We start from the raw sequence: 20101 nt of genomic DNA, 5'->3' as shown, positions 1-20101 counted from the left end.
GGAGTTGAGCAGCATGTGGTGGGGGGAGCAGAGAACATGCAAGAAGACCAATTGTGTACATAGGCCTTATTATGTGCACCTCTTGTGATAAACAATCTGTGTTCTTTCATGTCAGTTTCTTTCTCTTTTTTAAAGTTGATCATGGCCTTAAAGAGCTAAATTATAAACTTACAATTTATAGGTTTTATAAATTATAAAGTAATGTCAGTAGTCTTCACCACCCTGGCTGGCTAGCAGACCCTGGGAGATAGAACATGGTGTTGTTGCTGCATTTGTGCAGACTGTAAATTGTGCTGACAAGAGAGTGTGAATCACCATATTAACTCCAATGTAATGTGCACCTTTTTGGTCAAATTATGTCACAAAAATTAGGGTGCATATTAGATTTGATGGCGCATTAGATTCAATTGCAAGCTTGATAAACACTGCTGACATAGCAAATACTTTTTTAGTTTCAAGGTTTTGAAAATTCAGATGCGCATTAGATTTGGTGGTAAATACGGTAGCTGTGCTTTGTGGCTCATGGTGTTATTTTAGTGTTCCGCTGACTTCTGGAGAGAGTCCTCCTGGTTTCAGTGGCTGCTGGGGAAGCTAGTGATGTAGATGGAGGCTAGGCATGGCTCTCAGGGTTTGTGTTAAGACCAGCCATGTTAATTGCCACACCAACACAATATTGCAGCGTGACAACATTAAATTGTGTTTTTATATGAGAGCAGTCATTATTCTCTGCTGATGCCATATAGAAAATGAAGAGCAGGCATTTTCAGATATCTGTTCTCTTGTTAGAAATGCTTCAAGGAGGCAAAATAGAGCTAGCAGCTAAGATCTCTGTACTATTCGGTTTGTTGGGGATTGGACAACCTCAGCTCTTAGCCTGTGACTTTGTAAACGAACTTCAGCAGTCTTTGTCTCTTTATGGTGTTTCTCTACCCCCACCAAATTCTCGAAGTCAGGGATGGGGAACCTTTTTCAGCCTAGGGGCTGCATTCCCTTCTGAGCAATCTCCCAGGGACATATGCTAGTGGTGGGTGGGCCTAGAAGCAAAAATAAGCAGAGCAATGAATGTGAACTTTATCTTTGTACAGGAGGCTAGTTACACACACACACACACACACACACACACACACACACCATCCATCCATCCATCCATCCATCCATGCAAAATGTATTATCAAAGTTCAAGGATACATTCTAGTCAGGCAAAGTACCCTAAAAGGAAGTACAACAGGGCCATCATGGGATGTTGCCTGATGAGAGTGGTGTGTTTTGGTGAGAGTCCAATGAGTAAGTTAGAGAGGCCTGGAGGCTTTTCCCCATTGGGTAAGCTTAAAATCTATAGAATAAGTCAGTGGCTGTCCTTATTTTTAAAAACCACAAATGAAGAATCCCAATGGGAATCTTTATTGCCAATCAGACCGCTCTTATGGAACTAGGAAGGTGATTTGGTGGTGATTACATCTTTGAGTTGAGTCTTTGGTCTTTCTGTGGAACACCAGGGTCCATTTACCGTATTTTTTGCTCTATAAGACTCACTTTTTCCCTCCTAAAAAGTAAGGGGAAATGTGTGTGCGTCTTATGGAGTGAATGCAGGCTGCACAGCTATCCCAGAAGCCAGAACAGCAAGAGGGATTGCTGCTTTCGCTGCGCAGCAATCCCTCTTGTTGTTCTGGCTTCTGAGATTCAGAATATTTTTTTCCTTGTTTTCCTCCTCCAAAATCTAGGTGTGTCTTATGGTCTGGTGCGTCTTATAGAGCGAAAAATACAGTATATATGGTGGGTGGTGGGCATGTCTTAAAATGGTTGATTTACCACTTCAGAAAAATAACACATGTGCACTTCACAAGGTGAACAAGCAAGGCAAAGGGATTGCTCAGTCGGTAGATCATGAGACTTGAGCCCCACAATGGGCAAAACATTCCTGCATTGCAGGGGGTTGGACTAGATGACCTGTGGTCCCTTCCAACTTTACAATTTTATGAAATTAATAAATAAGATGGAAAAAGCCATGCCCTGCATCTCCAGAAGAACTCTCTTGGGCCAACCTTTCATTGTGCTTGCAATATTACTCTGTTAGCCAAGATACCTACTATACAATTCAGACACCACGGGTTTCTAATCTGCTTATTTATAATTCAAAAGCTTGCCCATATATTAATGAACCCTTAATGAGCTGTTGAAAATGCCTGAACTACAGTCGGATTATTAAACTCAAACGGCCCCTGTAATCATACCATTTGAGTGGGTTTTTAGGTGCTTTTCATATCGACGGCTTTGTATTGTGAAGGAGATGGGTTTATTCGGAGGAAAAGCTTTGTAATAATTTTGACCTGCAATTTATTTATTGGCCTCTGAATGCCGTCGCCTGTGCAGGCGCGCTCGTCTGTTATCTGTGGGGGCAGGTGCACAGCGCGTTGAAAGACAGCTAATTAGGATCTGCTGAAAGATATGCTAAAACTGTGGTTCTATAACAAAGCCAAGTTCATTGTTAAACAATGTTTTAGCATCTGTTTATGTGATTTGTCTGGATCCTGCAGATACCAAAATGAATGGTGTGGCTTTAAGTAGATGGAAATAGGGAGCAAACAGGTTTGTGGTTAACTCTACGGCTCACCCATGAAGATTTTTGAAACTTTGCCTAGAGGAAAAGAAATTGTCAGGCATGAAAGTGGTCCTGAAAGATCTATCAAAGGTGTACCAGCTCAAGCTGCCATATTTAATGTGGAAAGATTTGGCTTTAGGCCGATGCATAGCTCTCCAGCTTGAGTCCTTGCACTTCCAGTGCCATTAGTACCTCTCCAGTTGTGCTGGAAGTGATGTATTATTGTGTTCTTTCAAGCCCACTCTGTACCTTAATACCACGATGCATTGAAAGGTCAGCGAGCTAAGCAGTAATAAACTTGTAGGTTGATATACTGAGGAATAAAAATAGAGAAACAATAGCCACAGTGTGAGCTTATATGTCAAAAATACATATATTATTGGTGCATAATTTATAAAGGCAGATGCTGGGTAGCATCCATTGTCTGAAGCTGTTGAATAAAGGAAAGGCTTGGCTTGGCAAATAAGGTGAGCTTTTGAGATCCTCTTTAAAGGAAGAGAAACACAGACCCAGGAAGACAGAGTAGATTTTTATCCAGTCAATATCAAAAGGCCTAGAGTAGGACAATCCAGTCTACAGAAGAACGGCCTTCTTGTTCATTATATACTTGTGTTGATAACTGTAATTCAAAAATTAACGAAGGAAGATAGAGATGGAAATGGTACATCCTCTTTCCCCCACACATGGTCTTGTAGATGTTGCTTAAGTAGTGCCTCAAACCAGAATAAATGTTAACAGCTCATCCTTGCCCCCTTCTCTTGGTGTACCAGCATATGCAATGGACTGTATCACTTGTCAAGAACTGGGGTAGGACTACTGCAAGTAGTCAAAACAGGTTTCATTTGGAAACAATCCAAGGTTATCTGGAAACAGCTGTGCCATTTTGCCCTAGCAGTTTCATAGCCCTTGTTCCAAACTGTGCAATTTTCAAATTGTGTCATGTTTATACTGTAATACTAGCCATGGCCAGAAAGTGACTGGTCTCCCATTTCTGATTGCCATCATAAGCTTCTGCAGGTACATAGGTACCCTCAGGCCTGTGTTGAATATGATCAGGTAGTGGTGGTTTTCATAGGGAAGTCAATATGGAAGAGGTGCCCAGAGGCTTGGAAATTTGAAAACCACAGAGTAGTGGCAGGCAGATTTCAGGTTTGTGAAAACATCTTTCTTTTCTATAACAACCACCCCACCCAATCCACCAGTGAGAGGCAGACGCAAAACAGCTTATGTTGGTAGTAGAGCCAGAGAAAAAAATGTGGTTTGTGGTTGTGTCAGTGCATCTGCAATATAAGGCATCTCATGGAGCGTTACATCAGGAAACCATAATGTACACGTACAGAACTATAGCTGAATTCACTGCAGCTGACGGCTTTTAACACAGAGCGCTGAAACTGACCAGCATAGTTGTACAAAGGCTAATAAAGGCAACCATTTAATATACTTATTCAACTGATGAGGAACACTAAGTTTGAGAAAGAGGCAATTAAAACAAGGGCAACCAGGGCAGGGTGGTAACTTGTTTTTTTATTTGTTGTTATTGCTGTTATCTTTAGTACAGTCATACCTCGGGTTAAGAACTTAATTCATTCTGGAGGTCCATTCTTAACCTGAAACTGTTCTTAACCTGAGGTACCACTTTAGCTAATGGGGCTCCCGCTTCTGCAGCTGTGCCGCCGCACGATTTCTGTTCTCATCCTGAAGCAAAGTTCTTAATCCGAGGTACTATTTCTGGGTTAGCGGAGTCTGTAACATGAAGCGTCTGTAACCTGAAGTGTCTGTAACCCAAGGTACCACTGTATTTAGTAGACTGCTTATTATTATACAGAGGTCTCCAAGTGACTTATATTGTTGGCATCCATTTGTCTTGAGAGACAATGGAGTGCACCTTTGGGGTGAAGAAAAGCTGCTGTGTTAGCAGCACCAAAGTGACCTTCCCAGGGTGCATGTAGGGCTGATGTAGGCCAAAGGAAAGCAGAATAATACATTTGGCACTAGCTTGGCTGCAGGAGTTGCTGGAAGGAGCCATCCAACTGCCTTAGGGACTCCACTCCAGATTTGTGTAGGGTTTACTCCTTAGCCCTTTCTTCTCCCAAAGATATACCACAAGGCAGTGGAGGTTTAGGGTTAGAGTTTTCCTTCTCCTATGTGGGCTGCCTTCCCAGGTTGACAAGTTCCATCTGCCCCTCACTTCCCTCTACAGCACATGCAGAAACCACCTTCTTGACCATTGGACCCACTATTGGTCCCATCTGCTCAACCCGCCGGAGCCTGTCTTTGCATGCATGGAAGTCCCTAACTCACCAAGGGTTTGAGACCCATCAGCTACCTTCACCGGGTTTAGCTGGCCAGTTGAAGCCATTCCCGGGTTGTGGACGCTGTCACATGCTGACAACTTCTAGGAGCCACACATGAGAGCTAGGTGCAGAGTCGGGGCCAAAGGAGGACAAACTACCCCAGAAGGAACATGATGTGTCTGTCACCCACCAGAGGTTCTACTCCTCCCTAACACCCCATACACCACAGTGATATAGCTTAATTAAATACATAAGCATAAATAAAATACATTATAATAGCAGCACATTATTAAAGCTTCCATGCAGTTCATTAAAAACATACAAAACACCCCCATGCAGCCACGGAAGGTTTGTCAGCATACTGACAGCAAAAACAAAACTATAATAGATCATCAGAAGCTTGAGAAAACAGTAGGTTTTTACTTTCTGCCGGAAATATGTCACCAAAGATGCCAGGCTGACCTCACTGGGGGTTAAACAATTGTCAAGTTACTGGGGGTTGGAATCCTTGTTATCTACTGAAAATCACCCAGAGACTTACCTGTAGATCCCAATCTACCTTTTGCCCATCTTAGTGTTATAAGGCTACCTGTCCTCCTCTCTCAAAACTCTTTTCTTCAAATAGGACTAATGGTGCATCTAGCCTAATGTCCATCTTATCCTTGTCTATCCAGTGTCTTGAACAGAGTTTTTTTCTCCCAGAATCTTATAACTGGAAATATCGGAGACTAGAGCTGAGGCTCCTTCCATGCAAAGCATGCACTCAGCTGCCTAGCTCAGTGAGCAGTCATTTAAAAATTCTCATAGAGTTAATGAAGTAACGTATATAAATTAGCAAAAGCCTGTTTGTTTTTCCTTAGGAGAGGAATTGAAGCCCTTAGCAGGAATAGACTAACCATGTAGAAGATTGCTTAATGCTTTAATGAGAAGCTGATAAGATGAAATAGCAAAGATGAAACATTTTATAACAAGGAAGCAAATGTGCATTGTCAAGTCCAAGCAGTGAACAAACTCTGGTGTCAGTATCCCAAAAACAAATTTAGAATTTGATGGTAATTGGGGTGTACTGGAGACGTGGGAGGAGAAGAAACATGTGATAATTTATCAAGTTGGCTTTCTGCCTTCCAAACGTTTTAGAATCCACACACACAATTCTGAATGTGGAATGCTGAATGTGGAATGGTGAGATTCTTATCATGTCAAGAAGAAGCTTGTTTTATGGGTTGGGGGGTGGGGACAAGAAAAGCAACATATCAGACAGAATATTGCTCACCAACTTTTGCAGTGTGTGTTCAGATTTGGGTAAGATGAAGCAGAAGCCAGGTTGAAAAGGGGGAAGGAAGAACAATGGATGTGGCATTCAAATTATTTGGTTTGGTTTGTGTGTGGTTTGTTGAAGTAGGCTGATGAAATTAAAATAAGATTCACTGATAAAAGGAGAAAATGCAACCCCCTTTTTAACGCCCATGGTTTTCAACATGTATATAATAATAAAGAGGGTGGATGGAGAAATAAAAAATATGAAAAGTTGGGGCAGCACTTAAAATTCTCAGTAAGTTCTCAGTATCTACAATCAACCACCCCATATAATCAGACAACTTTAAAGTTATTACAGATGTGTGGAAAAAAGGCTTGTGTAACATAGTGGCTAAGAGGATGAATTACGAATTGGCAAGTCCCTGGACTGAAAGTCATCTCTGCCAAGAACTCACATAGGCAAGCCACACTCCTTCTTTAACTCAGTCCTCCGCCAGCAATTTGGAGGTCATAATACTGCCCTAACTCACTAAACGTATGAGGCACTTGTAACACTCCAACGCAGCTTCTAAGTACGAGATGGGGTACTCCTAACCTGTGGTGCTGCATCCCATGGTGGGGCATGGTTTGGCAAAAATTAGAGATGGGATGGAGCTTGTGGATATCATATTATTAAGGGTCTTTGTTACCCAGCAATGCCAGTGACCAGGGATCTTCTGTATACCAAACATGCACTATAGAATTGTGCTTCCCTAACACCCGCTTACTGCTTTTTGCCCAGATCTTGCTCTGGTTGTGCATTCTTGGACAATAGGGCATTACCGTTGCCATTCTGCATATTAAAGATGGATGCATTCATCCGTTCGTTTTAGTGGGGCATGCATATGTATAGCCGTGCATGTATGCACCCTCAAATCTTGACCATCTATCAATGATAAAGATAAGCAATTTTGCAGTGAGTCATTTCATTTGTCTTAACAATATTGCAGGCAACTGATGCTTGCTACAAAGGTGGTTGATTTCAAAGATTTTCTTTTTAAATACATGTGTCAAATATATGATAAGGGATTGGCTGATGTTTGTGCAGGGTAGGCCGGTCTGTCTCCTACACCTCCACACCTTTGAGGAATTGGGCTAGATTCATGCAGGTGAGTCAAATTTAACTGCCACTTCTGAGCTGAACACTTGGCAGTTTATGGATGTTACTGTCATGTCAGCTGCACCTGATGCAGAGCTCGTGTGCCGCTGTGTATAAACAACAACATGAACACCACAGAAGGCAGAATCGGCTTGCAGACTCAGTAGGTGCCAGCTCCTCCCCCTGAGGGGATCTGTCAGGAATACCTGCTTTTAAACCGATTTGAAGAGGTTAATTGAGCTGGGATATTTTTGGGTTGTATTGCATCTTTAATAGAAATGCCGATCCACGGAGCCATGGCTCTAGTGATCCCCCCCCACTGTAATTATATCTCAACTTTGTTTTTCAGTGGTGTTGAGAGCATCTTGGCAGCAAGCCCGTTTGACCTGATTAAACCTACAAATTGTCAGCCTTGATCTATAATAGTCAGATGAGACTGGTGATTGGATGTCATTTTGGGATCCTCTGGCTAGAGGCGGAAATTTTATTTATTTTTATTATTATTTTAAAATAAACGCTGGTGCTTCTCTGCTAGCTGCTGATAACAATGCTGGCAATTTTGAACATGTTTTAGCATGAAATGGCGATTTAAACTTTCTGGGTGGTTAAAAAACCAAAAAACAAAGTGGTTTTGAGGCTGCATACATCACAGCATTCTTTACAGCAGAGCTGGGCACTGCAGACTATGCATATTGCATTCAGTAGATCTAAGACCTAATGATTGAGTATCTCCTCAGGAAGGGTGATCCTCTGCAAGGATATAAAGTACTATATCCCTTGACCCATCAGTGAAGTGGAACCCTCCCTGCTTTTCCTTGAACCAGGAATAACGTCAAGCCATTGTATTTGCACAAAATACACGTGTGGAATATTTTGCTGAATAGACAGTTTGGTGTTCCAGTTAAAAATTGTAAGCAGGTTACTAACTTTCTTGTTGCATGCCATTCTTTGTTACTAATGGATGTGGTACAAAATAAGCGAATAAATTTATTATATTTAATTATAATACAGTAAACATTTTTATCCTCAGGTAAAGCTCGAAAAGCTTACAAAGCAGCCCATGAGAACAGTGGCTCAGTCCACTGCCAACTCTTCAGAATAGTCTGCTGGTCCGTGACTGCTACTCATATTATTGCATCAACAGTAAAAGGCAGACTTTAGCAATTGGTGTGACCTCCTAAACATATTATTGTAGGAACAGTGTCCTTGTTTAATATTTCTGCTTTCTGTGATACTTTGAGTACTTTGAGCCATTTGCTTACATTGCATCACAGTGAATGCATTGATTAACTTATTCAAGTCACAGAATTCTTCTCTTCTTGATGCAGAATTTGGGCTATTTTGGTTCAAGATCTTGAAAGATCATTACTTTTTAGCACAGTGTGTACAGAGCACTTAGTAATACCTTCCTCCTTGAACGACAACTGCTAGGATTGGAAGCCTTCACAAATCCATATGAAAATGGCTCGCAGCAAAGTGTGTGTGTGACTCCTGCTGCTTTCCCTTCTCTGAGCCGGTGGAATAGTTAGCAGATTTACTGGAAACAGGATATATTAACTTAGGTAATTTTTCTTCTTGTTATTTCCTTCACCTAAAGGTCTCAGCATCCGAGGAGCTCAAGAGGAAGACCCTCCTGACCCCCAGCTAATGAGATTGGACAATATGCTTCTGGCAGAAGGGGTTTCAGGTCCTGAGAAAGGTGGAGGATCAGCGGCGGCGGCGGCAGCAGCAGCAGCTTCTGGTGGATCTTCGGATAACTCTATTGAACATTCAGATTACAGGGCCAAATTGACCCAGATCAGACAGATCTATCACACGGAGCTGGAGAAATATGAACAGGTTAGATGTTGCAATCCTCTCCCTTGAATATATGTGGCTCCATTGTCCTCTGTTTTGCTAGAGCCCAACCTGCAAAGTACTGTTTATGCCATGCTTTCAAAAATTAATAGCTTAAAGATTAGCAACATCAACAAGTAACTTCAAGTTATGCTTCCAAGTAAGTAAGGTTGAATAAGCCCACAACTTGAAACTTGGAGGAGCAGCCTTGCAAGATCCTGTCAAATTCTTTAAACTGCAGTCAGAAACAATAATAGGTAGTCAGTTACATAGCATATTTCAAGTCCAAGTGTTTCAGATTTTTTTATTGCATTAATCCTCACCAATGGCCCTGGAAGGTAGGCTGCTGTGATTATCACCATATTGTAGCTAGAAGGTTGAGATAAATGTGGTTTGGCTAGAACAAAAGTAGGGAACTTCAGGCCCTCCAACCTTCTCTGTCTGGCCCTCAATACGCTCCCCACACCTCTCCCCAGCCCCATATCACACCCTTCTTGAGTGTTTTTGCATGGTTGGAAAGTGTCCTTAAACTCTGATAATGCCTCTTGCTTCCCTGGATGGAGGATAAAGAATTGTGAATGAGTGTCTGGTAGAAAGCACACTGCTGTACAAAGGTAAAATTTACATTTGTTGTTTCACCCACTTGTGCCTTTGGCCTCATCCACCACAGATATATGGCCTCTTGAAGGTTGCCCAGAAGGGAACTTGGAACTTAGGCTGAAAATGGTTCCCAACCTGTGGACTAGGGCCACTCTGTAAGTGTATGTAAATGCTTTGAAAAATCCAGATGACTGCATTAGAGAAATTAGTCATTTACTGTGAGTTAGGATTCCACTTCTAGGACAAATCAGTCAGAAGTGCTTTACTGACTTTACTTTGCTGTCAACCTTTTTTTGTAGACGATTCCTTGCTTGCTGTAGGTTATTTTCAATATGACCTATGGTTTGATTTTTATTAAAAGTGTTAATAACTGCTCTGCCCCAATGAAACCACATATACCCCTCTACTTCATTTGTTTTCTCTTGAGGGGTTCAGTTACTCAGTGAGCCTTTTGTCAACAAGTGTTGGAGAGATTGTCCATCCATGTTCACATAACTTTTCACAGATTTAGAAAGGGAAGACCAGAGACCCTGGCTTTGTTGCTGTACCACTGGCAATGTCATTTTGTTTCCCTGAGGTGCCTTATAAAGCTTCTGAAGCTTGAACCATATCAGCTCAATGAACCATAGGAACTTGTGGCTGGTTTTCTGAGCAGAACTTTATAAGGAAGTCCTGGCTTCTACGGCTTGGCTCTGGCACTTCCCTGGGAGTGTGTCAGCTGAAACAAATTTGAAGTGAAACCGCAAAATCCAGTTGCTAAATGGGGGTTAATCAGAGGCTGCAGTCCTACCAGAAAACATGCAGCTTGGTGTGGTTTTTGCCTATCTCAGCATCTGTGTTACAAGAATGTACATCACCAATGTGAGGAAATTTTTCCTTTCTGGAGGTTCCTAGCTAGTTTCGGTATTCTGGTTACAAATTGCAGTGACTAGCAGAAAATATTACAACAAAACATTACAACAAAAAGCATTTAAATGAACCTATGACTTTGAAAAAATGCATCTTAGAATGAATATTATAAGGCCATTATGAATTTATTTCATGTTATAATAAAAACAGCTTCTTTACTACCCAAGTACAAATGACATTTGGGGGGGATGGAGAAAAAAATCAATTGCATTTGAAGTGTTTGCTTAAAATTTTCATTCCCCCCCTACTTTTTGTTTTCTTGTAGCTTAATATAAAATGCCCTTTCTAAAGCCAGTCTGGAAACAGTCTTGGGTTTGAAAGGTTAACACCTCAGAAATAAAATGTTTGTTCATTTATGATGGCAGTATGAATCAACCCGTTCAGCTGGTTTAGTTCTAATTCAGCAGAAGATTGTGGATTGGCTGTGTGTTTGTGTGTGTACAAGATTAATCACAGCCATGCTTTCATGATATTTCTCATAACCCTGAGGACCAATTATTATTGTCTTCAAAAAGCCACCTACAAAAATTACTGAATCCAAGAACTGGTTGCTGCAGCTGGAGGAGGTGTTAGAAATAAAAGCTATGTCTGTGCAGAAAGTTTCTCTGGATGGTGCATCTGCAGGCTTCTGCATGGGGTGAGTTTGGCTCAGTTATCCAAACAAGGACAGGACCTACACATTAATGTTGGGTATTATTATTTTTTATTGTATCCACTTCTGCATTTCTATTTCTGCACTAATTTGCACCTGGAGTAGTAGTTTAACTAAAAGGAAGAAAATGGAAACTGGTTTCTAAGAGAGTTAGAAGGGGTATTTTCTTAGTGCATGCCTGCATTTTCCTTCAGTCTCTCTGTAGCTTGTCATACAGAATTTGCACGAAAACAAAAAAACATCCTAGTTCACCGAAAGCAACTGTTGAGATGAATGTATATTCTCTGGGCAGCAATGCCTGTTATACCTCCTTTTTTAAAAGCTACTGTCTCCAACCTAAGTATGTTGGACTGTCACTAATAAACTTAATATATATTTTTGGAAAACTATTTTGATTATATTTTATTGCTTAAACAGTTTGTTATTTTTATAATTAGGCTATAATCCACCTTGAGTGGTTTGCCCAGAAGCAGGAAGGTGGGGTATAAGTTTACTTACTTTGGAATAAGCTTCCATGGATTCAGGTCCACTTCTGCAGTAATGAATTAGTTTGTATTTTAAGGTGACTCTAATTGGTTTTTGCAAGAGAGTAGCATGACTACAGCTCTGAAAATATTAACAAATAAGAACTTCTACAATTGCTGAGCATATTTCATATGTCTGTGATAAAGCAAATTGAGTCTAATGATTTGTTCACTAGGGTGAAATAATGTATCTTCTTTTGCAATTACTCTTATTTATATTGTGTACCAAGAATGTGGCATTTCTTGTATGGAATGTTGGCTTCTGATTTCCCCCCAATGGATCCCCCTGCTTTTCTTATGCATGCCTTTTGGCTTGGTCATCCTGAAAAAAATCTACTAATCCACCCCCCCTCAATTTTCTACAGATACTTTGAAGTCAAGAAGGGCTGACCTCCATTATTTCTTCAAGTCTCAGAATATTGGTCATTTAAGTGCAGATTTCTAGACCTCTTGTTGTAACTGTAGTAGAGACAAAGGAACATCGACCACACTTTAAATGAAAATGGTGCATGGAAAACCTCAACAGACAGAACGGGAGCAGAAATAAATTCTGATTGTTGTGGGCCGTCATTTCCCTGGCCTTGTAGCCTCTGACTGTAATAAATGTAAGCATTTGGAAGGAGCCCAGCGTTCAAGCCCCGTAGCTCCATTTGCAAAGGTTTCAACTGAAATGTCAGATCCATCCGTCCAAACCCCAGGAAACTGAGGTGGGGAGGGAGGGGGAGAGAAACGCTGCTGGGAGAGTAAGAGACAGAGCGGATGTGAAACACGCAAGTTTTCCCCTGTTAGTCCTGACACCCAGCAGTGTCTACTGTACAGAAATATGATAATTTTTTTCATGCCTTGTAGCAAACTGTCTCGTACTAGTTTGTCTCGAACTGTGCCTGTCTCTGCAGCTGAGGGGCAAATGGGACCGCTCCTCTGTCTTGATTGGTTCCAAGTTTTCTGAAAGGTTTCTACAGGTGGGAGCAGGGGAGGGTAGACTGGTGGAGGGGCCATGAGATGTTTGTGAAGAGAAAGCAGGTAGATCAGTCTAGATTTCATCTGGGAAGGAGAGAGAGAATACTTGGGGCAATTTAAAATAAACAAGTGTGTGTGTGTGTGTGTGAGAGAGAGAGAGAGAGAGAGAGAGAGAGAGAGAGAGAGATCCAGACTAGTAGGCCTTCAGCCCTTTCAGATCCACATTTAGCTCAATATAATCAGTCTTAAATTTGATATGGTAACACATTAGTAAAGTTCCCTAGATGACTTATAAAATACAGTAAAATATAGTAATAAATAAATAATACAATTGAAATACAGTCATACAATGCTAAAACATGCAATAATGAAAACACAGTAAGCACAGCAACAGAAAACTTTTATCTATTTCAGACAGAATGAAACAAATTCCAGTTCAGCTTACAGTTATACTAAAAAAGAGCATAACCAACTTACAGTTATACTAAAAAAGAGCATAACGTGGGTTTTCTAGAATAGCCTTTAAAGCAGCAAACACATAGAATCTATTTTAAAGTACAAGTTTAAAAGTTCAAGATTTTTAAAAAAAGACTGTAAAAAAGGTGTCAGACAAGCCTCTCTGAGAAACCTAAAGGAATAGATTCTGGAGAGCCACTACTGAAAAGGCTCTGTCCTTTGTAACGATCCACTTCACCTCACTTGACAGCAACACACAGATCAAGACTTCTGAAGATCTTAAGGTTCAGATAGATATCTGTGGGAGACAGCAATCTTTCAGGTAACCTAGTCCCTAGCCATTTATACATTATTGGTTAAAGCCATTCATAAACAAAGGGAAAGGGTTGAGAGGAACCTGTAGCAGAAAGTATGGTTGATCTGAGAAACTCATTGCAACTGTAGCTTAGTAGCAGGATGCAAGCAATGCTGAGCAACAGGCTGCTGGACCAGTTTGTAGTAACTTGGCCTGCCGCTCTTCCATCCCCTCTCTATCATATTCTGTGCTGTCAAAAATTGGAATGTTAACTTCTCAGGGCAGGAGCCTGTCAATGCCATGTCAATGGTACCATATAAATAAACAATTTTCAAATATTAGGACTTGGGGAAACATCCCCTTACCTTGGAGAGCTGTTGCCATGGTGTTGGCACTCTTGGACCAGGTAGACCATTGGCCTGATTTGGTTGCAACCAGATCCTGTGTCAGTTGGCAGCTTCTAGTGCTTTGAAAACATCCCTAGCCGACCACAGTTCATGATTGGTTGTGTTCATTTGGGCTGGGTCACAATTAGTGCATGCAAAGATACAGGTAGAGTTAAGATGAAAGCTAAAGAAGAGGTGGGTGATGAGCAAATGAAATTCATTCCCTACTAAATGGAGGGAGTGGTGCAAGTACTGGCCTTTAGGAAGTTATGTTGCCAGAGCTGGCTTGAGCATGTGGCATCTTCGGGCAAGTAGTGGATCCCCCTCCTTAAACTGGCACTGTAATCAGAGGAGAAACAACTAGGTTGTAGAGCTGCCATTTTAACTTTCCACAGTCCCACCCACTCCATATACTTTCCCTTTAGGGCAAAGTGGTGCACCATCCATGTGAGGGTCTTAAAGGCACTGTTTAAAGCTGTCTGCTTGTCAATGCTGCTGTGTTGAGCCCACAGTGCCAAAGGGCTTCAATGCCATCAGACGGCACTTTGCTCAGGTCCCCCTCAAACCTAGGGCTGGTCCTGGATGGTGCCTTACCATCCTTCAAGCTAGGGCACATCCCACTTCCTCTAAAACATCTGGTGTGGTACAATAGGGCAGGGACTCCTTTGGTTCTATCAGTTCTAGATGGCTTATCAGGAACTCAGGTGTTTTGAAGGTTTCACAAAGGAGTTTCACAAAGCCTCAGTTAAACCCAAGAGCCCTAATTGTGAATGCTGTACCCAGCCCTGGAAACAGGAAGGGTGAGTTGCTCCATTTGGGCTCCCTATTCAGCTGTAGTGCTGCCCCACAGTCTTTAAAGCACCACCAAGTCTCATTGCCTTTTTGTGTTCGCATTGCCTTCTTTGAACCTAGAAGCAAAGGCCAATGTTGTCATTATTGCTGTGTTTTTCTCCCACCCTCCCTCCTCCCCCCTGCCCAGAGTTTGATTTTGACATTTGTTGCCAGTTAAGGAAATGCACTTTAAAGCAGCAGGAAAGGCCGGGGGGCGGGGGAGCTCTCCAGAAAGTGTGTCACACCGTCAGCTTCTTACCCACTTTCTCAGTGCTAGGAGAAATGCTTCTCTTCATAATTTACAGCTACTGTAATAGAGATGGCATATTGAAAGCTATCTTCTATAATTACATTGAAATACGTTTTTGCTGTAGGCAAAAGTATTGCAAACCTCCCAAACCTCCCAGAGCAGCTGGGAACCTGCTGCCATCACCTTCATGGAACTCTCCTGGTTACCCCATTTCAGAAAGGATGTTTGCAGAGTTAGGAAAGCTTCAGAAAAGGGCAACCAAAGATGATCTATGGGGTGAAGAAAGGCTTAACCTGGTTGGTCACTGTGGAAAGCAATACATTGGATTACACAAACCTTTAGTCTGATCCATCAGACCTTTATAATCAAGGATACATATGGAGAAGGGCAAACACTTTGCAGAAGGAATGGGGTTCCTGTGCCTCCCCAGATGTTGGTGGATTACAAGTATAATCATTTCTGACCCACTAAGACTGATGGGAGTTGGGAGCACAACAGTTGTGGAGGGCCACAGGTCCCCCCATCCCTGCATTTAAAAAATGTTAAGTTTCTAATTCTCATGATAGCAAGAGTTGCTTCTCTGTGGACAATACCTATTAAATCTCTTAAATTGGAGTGGGGACTTGGCAGGATTTGCAGGGGCTGTAGTTTCATTTGCATAGCTCATTTCCCCTCACACCTTTGACTAATGTATAGATAGGAAAACAAAGACATACATTTGAATTTGTTTAATTTTGTGAAGGCCAGAGTAGCTTTTCCAAGCCAGGAACATAAGAAGCTATCATATAGTGCCTTAGGGTGAAGTTCATCTCAGTAATGATGTCTTACTGGCATCAGCTTCCCAAGTTTTCACCTGGAGATGGTTGGGACTGAACTTGGGACTTTCTGAAAGCAAAGTATGTGCTCTCCCACTGAGCTAAGGTCCCTCCGCCTGCTTGTTCCTCCAGCTTCCATTATTCTTATTGGAATAGTAGCAAATATAATATGTCCATGGTCTTAGAAGTACACTTGTATATTTCCGGCAACATTGGGAATCATGGTGCATGCTAGTTCTTCAGGGGTAAGAAACATAGTTGTAGTTCAAGGAACCAGGAATGATGCCACTGCCATTAATTTGATTTATTTTAGCTGATAAAAATTATATATTGCTTGATTGTATTAAAAAAAAACACCAGCCCTCAAAGCAGTTAAAATCTCCAAGGCCTCAAGAGTCTCTCCCTCCTATTTTCATGCAGCAGTGATGTGTGTTCTTCCTCTTCCTCCCCAAGAGTCCTTGGAGTGAGGTCCAAGTGCTCTGCCAGGCGTTGCATTCAAAGCGCTACAGACTTGGTGGAGGGTTACGACCTGTAATTTTTTACTTTCAGATGTGTAAAGGCAAAAGAGAGTAACTGTGCCAGAAGCATATGCATCTTTCTTAAGGGTGTACCCAGATTTTAATTATCTAAATGTAAATACTTAACAAATTTTACTTAGAGTAATGAGCTAAAGTGCACACTACATAAATGAGATGTTCTAATTAATCATGTATGAACTACTGGTTTAAAGGGAAGCTCTGTGAATCCCATGGATATGCTGGTCTGCTGCCAAATTGCTAATCAGCGTTTGCATTCATAGGCGTCTTCGCTTTAATAAGTTACGAGAGATGTTTGGAGGAAACGAAGATGAGGGTGGTGGTGTATTTTCTCTTCTCTGAACAGGCAGACATTACCTGAGCTTGTAAACTTTTAACCTCCAGGTTAATTGGTGAGGTGAGTGTGGGTGGCTTTTATTTTAATGTTATCCTCCTTTTCAGACATATATTGTCTCCCAAAGTGGCGCATGCCAATGAAAAAATAATAATTACAAACTAAAAGCAGAAGAGGCACAAAGGGAGTGGAATGAAAATATAGAAGAGGGAGATCCAATCAGGATGACAAGGCCAGAATGAAACTATGAGATGTAAATGGGGCATTTATACCCAGTTGGGGCCAGGGTGATCTTCCCCTGCTGATGTTCTTGCTTGGGTAGAAGTGGTGAAGCTACCTACTGGCCCTTAATTCTCTGTCCTTCCCCCTGCAGTCCAAAAGCAACAGAGTGACTTTATCCACTTTCTTAACTTTAGAGTGATGAAGACTGTAACAAGAGCTCTTCTGGATTAGACCATCAGTCCATCCAGTCCAGCATCCTGTGTTTCCCACAGTGACTAACCAAGTGCCTCCACAAGGCCCATGAACATCAGGGCAACAGCATCCCCCAGCTTCCACTTCCCAGAAAGTAGCTAGTCTGTTATTGTTTCCCAAGCATCTCACAACTGAAGCTCACTTTTTCTCCAGATTAAAACTGGATGCAAACTTCACTCTTGCACCTGAAAAAGTTTGAGTAATCATTACACTGTCCTTTGTTGTCTATGTTAATTGCTGTTTGGAAGATGGATAGGAAGAAAGGAAGCTCAGGACAGTTACTTGTAAAGAAATGCAACAGACCACATATAAGATTGGGGCATTCTGTGGGGTCATTGCATCAGGAGTGATTACAAAACCTCGTAACACCCCCTTATCAGTGGCTCAGTAGAAAGAAGCAAGGCTGGAGTAGCCAAACAGCCTCCTCCTGGGACAGGTAAACCTGCTGCATTTGTGGACTAGTCACAATTTAATTAACATTTATCATGCTAGGTGTAGAGATGCAGTGGGAATAAAATTTACCCACAAACCAATGGAGGCTGATTGGAAGACAGCAGGGCCTGAGCAGGGAATCCTAAAGAGATGCTGCAGGCAACTGGTCCTCTGTGGGTGCATACTTTGGGCTTACAGGAGCTTTTGATAATGTATGGTTTTGTTTTGTTTTGTTTTGTTTTGTTTTGTTTTCCAGCAAATACTTTGGTATAAGCTCTGCAAATAACTTATTTGGTCCAAATAAGATAAAAGGATAGTAACAAGAGGGCTGGGGATAGCAACTCTTCTTGTAAAGACTGCCTGACATTAATTGCATGATTACAATTATGTATTACTTTTACATTTTAAATAACAGCTGTTGGGTGTGTGTGGCAGCATCATTTGGGACCGTGGTTTAACCCTCCCAATATAAACAATGCCCCCCACCTGGAAGATGCTATTCGAGAAACTTTCATTGGCACTACTAGTAGCTTATCTTCCAGAGTGAGTAACAGCTTCCAGAGGAAAGGAATCTTTTTATCAGGACTATTAAGGAAGAAATGGTTCCAGTCCAGTCCCTATCCTGTTTACACACATCCATAGCTGCTATGTAAATTATAAAAACAGATTAATGGCAATCATGCAATTAAAATCTTGCTTAGTTTGATCCTGAAAGGCAGTGGGCACGTTAAATCTTGAGGAAGGAAAATGGAGAATGAGGTGGTAGTTCTGTAGCTTTCAGATATGTGAAATATTCTATCAGCAGGACAGATGTTGGATCCAAGGAGCAAAAAGACATGTTTGGCTTGTATGCAAAGAATAAAGAGACTGGAGATCATGTGGTGGTGGTACCTTTCATCAGGACACCTTGTTGGTGGAAGCTTAAGAGCTGATCACAGAGTTCCTGTGGAGCTCTGTGGAGAGAACTTTCCAGAGACTGAAAACCCATACCTTTTATTAGGGTTGGCTAAAGGGCAAGAGTGTTAAGCATAATATAAGAGCTTTCAAGTTACATAGAACATAGGGCTAGGGCAAACATCTTTTTTATTCAGGGAATTCTGGGGGAAAGAAAATAATAGTCACCAGCTGATCAGAACTGTGAAGGAAAGCTACCTGAATTTGGAGGCAGCAGGTTGCGGATGAGATTGCCCCCTTTTTGCACATTTACTGGGGGGTGGGACTTAAAAGGAGCTCTTTTGCAGCTCTGAGCAGCTGGTGGCTGCCGTTTGCTCCCTGTGTATGGGGTGTTAGGGGAGAGGTAGTACCTCTGGCAGGCGACATGTCATGCTCCTGGGTAGTTTGTCCACCTTTGGTTCTCCCTGCACTCAGTTCTCACCTGAGTGTCTCCTAGAAGCTGTCAGCATGTGACAGCAGGCACACTCCCAGAATGGCTTTGACTGGCCAGCTAAGGGCAGCCAAGGGGTCTCAAACCTTCAGTGAGTTAGGGACTTCCCTGCATGCAAAGACAGGCTCCAGCAGATTGAGCAGATGAGACCAATAGTGGGTCTAACAGTCAAAAAAGGTGGTTTCTGCATGTGCTGTAGAAGGAAGTGAGGGGCTGATGGGGTATGTCAACCTGGGAAGGCAGCTCATATAGGAAAAGGAAAACTCTGATCCTGAACCTCTGCTACCTTTTGACCTTAGTCATTTGTAAGAAAGGCTTCGAGAGTAAACCCAGAGGAAAGATCTGTACCTGCTGCCTTGTGGGCCATCTTCAGGAGAAGAAAAGGCTAAGGAGTAAACCCTACACAAATCCAGAGTGGAGTCCCTAAGATGGTTGGATGGTATCTGGTACGCCTCCTTCCAGCAACTCCTGCAGCCAAGCTGGTGCCAAATGTATTGCTCTGCTTTCCTTTGGACCACATCAGTGAAGCTGAGAAGGGAGGTCTTGTCATTTGGGAAGCCCAGGACCCTCATACACACTGCCCTGGCTTGCTCCCCAGTGAGGTTACTTTACTGCTGATAACACAGTGAAAACAGCACGGGAGGCAGCAGTTACGAGTTACTGGTCCCTGCAGCCACAGCAAACGCTGTGATTTCTCCAGCGGTTTTACTTCACCCCTGGAGGTGCACTCCATAGTCTCTTGAGACAGACAGGTACCAACAACACCCTGAATTTCCTATTCCCCCAAATGCAATGGAGCTCCAGTGAGCTTCCCCTTGAAAATTGTGTACCCACAAAACTGCTGAAGTTCCCCTGAACCCCAATTTATTTTCAGGTCATAAAATGGGAGGGGGAGATTTTATCTCAGCACTTTCTTCAACTGATATGTTAAAATTAAAAATGGGGGGGGGCAAGAAGTTGTGAGAGGGGGTGGTGCCGATGTGCCAGGGAAGAGCTTGTGGTATGCTAGCTGTTAAGTTGATCAGTTTGGCAGGTGAAGCCAAATCCACATATTTATATATTTGGCACATTTATATCCTCTATCTTCTATCATAGAACTCAGGGCAGCATACATAGGGTTCACAGATATCTCCCAACCA

At 42.1% G+C, this 20101-nt stretch overlaps 1 protein-coding gene across 9 annotated transcripts in view; it reads left to right on the top strand.

The window, feature by feature from the left end:
- Positions 1–20101, top strand: part of PBX3 (PBX homeobox 3) — a 229769-nt gene that overhangs the window by 173692 nt on the left and 35976 nt on the right. For all 9 annotated transcript variants that reach the window (XM_053374376.1, XM_053374377.1, XM_053374379.1 and 6 more), the window contains one exon: positions 8886–9127. In XM_053374376.1, coding sequence (XP_053230351.1) covers positions 8886–9127 — 242 coding nt within the window. The remainder of the gene's footprint in view (positions 1–8885; positions 9128–20101) is intronic.

Source organism: Podarcis raffonei, chromosome Z (assembly GCF_027172205.1).
Source record: "Podarcis raffonei isolate rPodRaf1 chromosome Z, rPodRaf1.pri, whole genome shotgun sequence".
NCBI classification, from domain to species: Eukaryota; Metazoa; Chordata; class Lepidosauria; order Squamata; family Lacertidae; genus Podarcis; species Podarcis raffonei.
The sequence above is the reverse complement of the archived record's forward strand: the minus strand, read 5'-3'. Positions and strand labels throughout refer to the sequence as shown.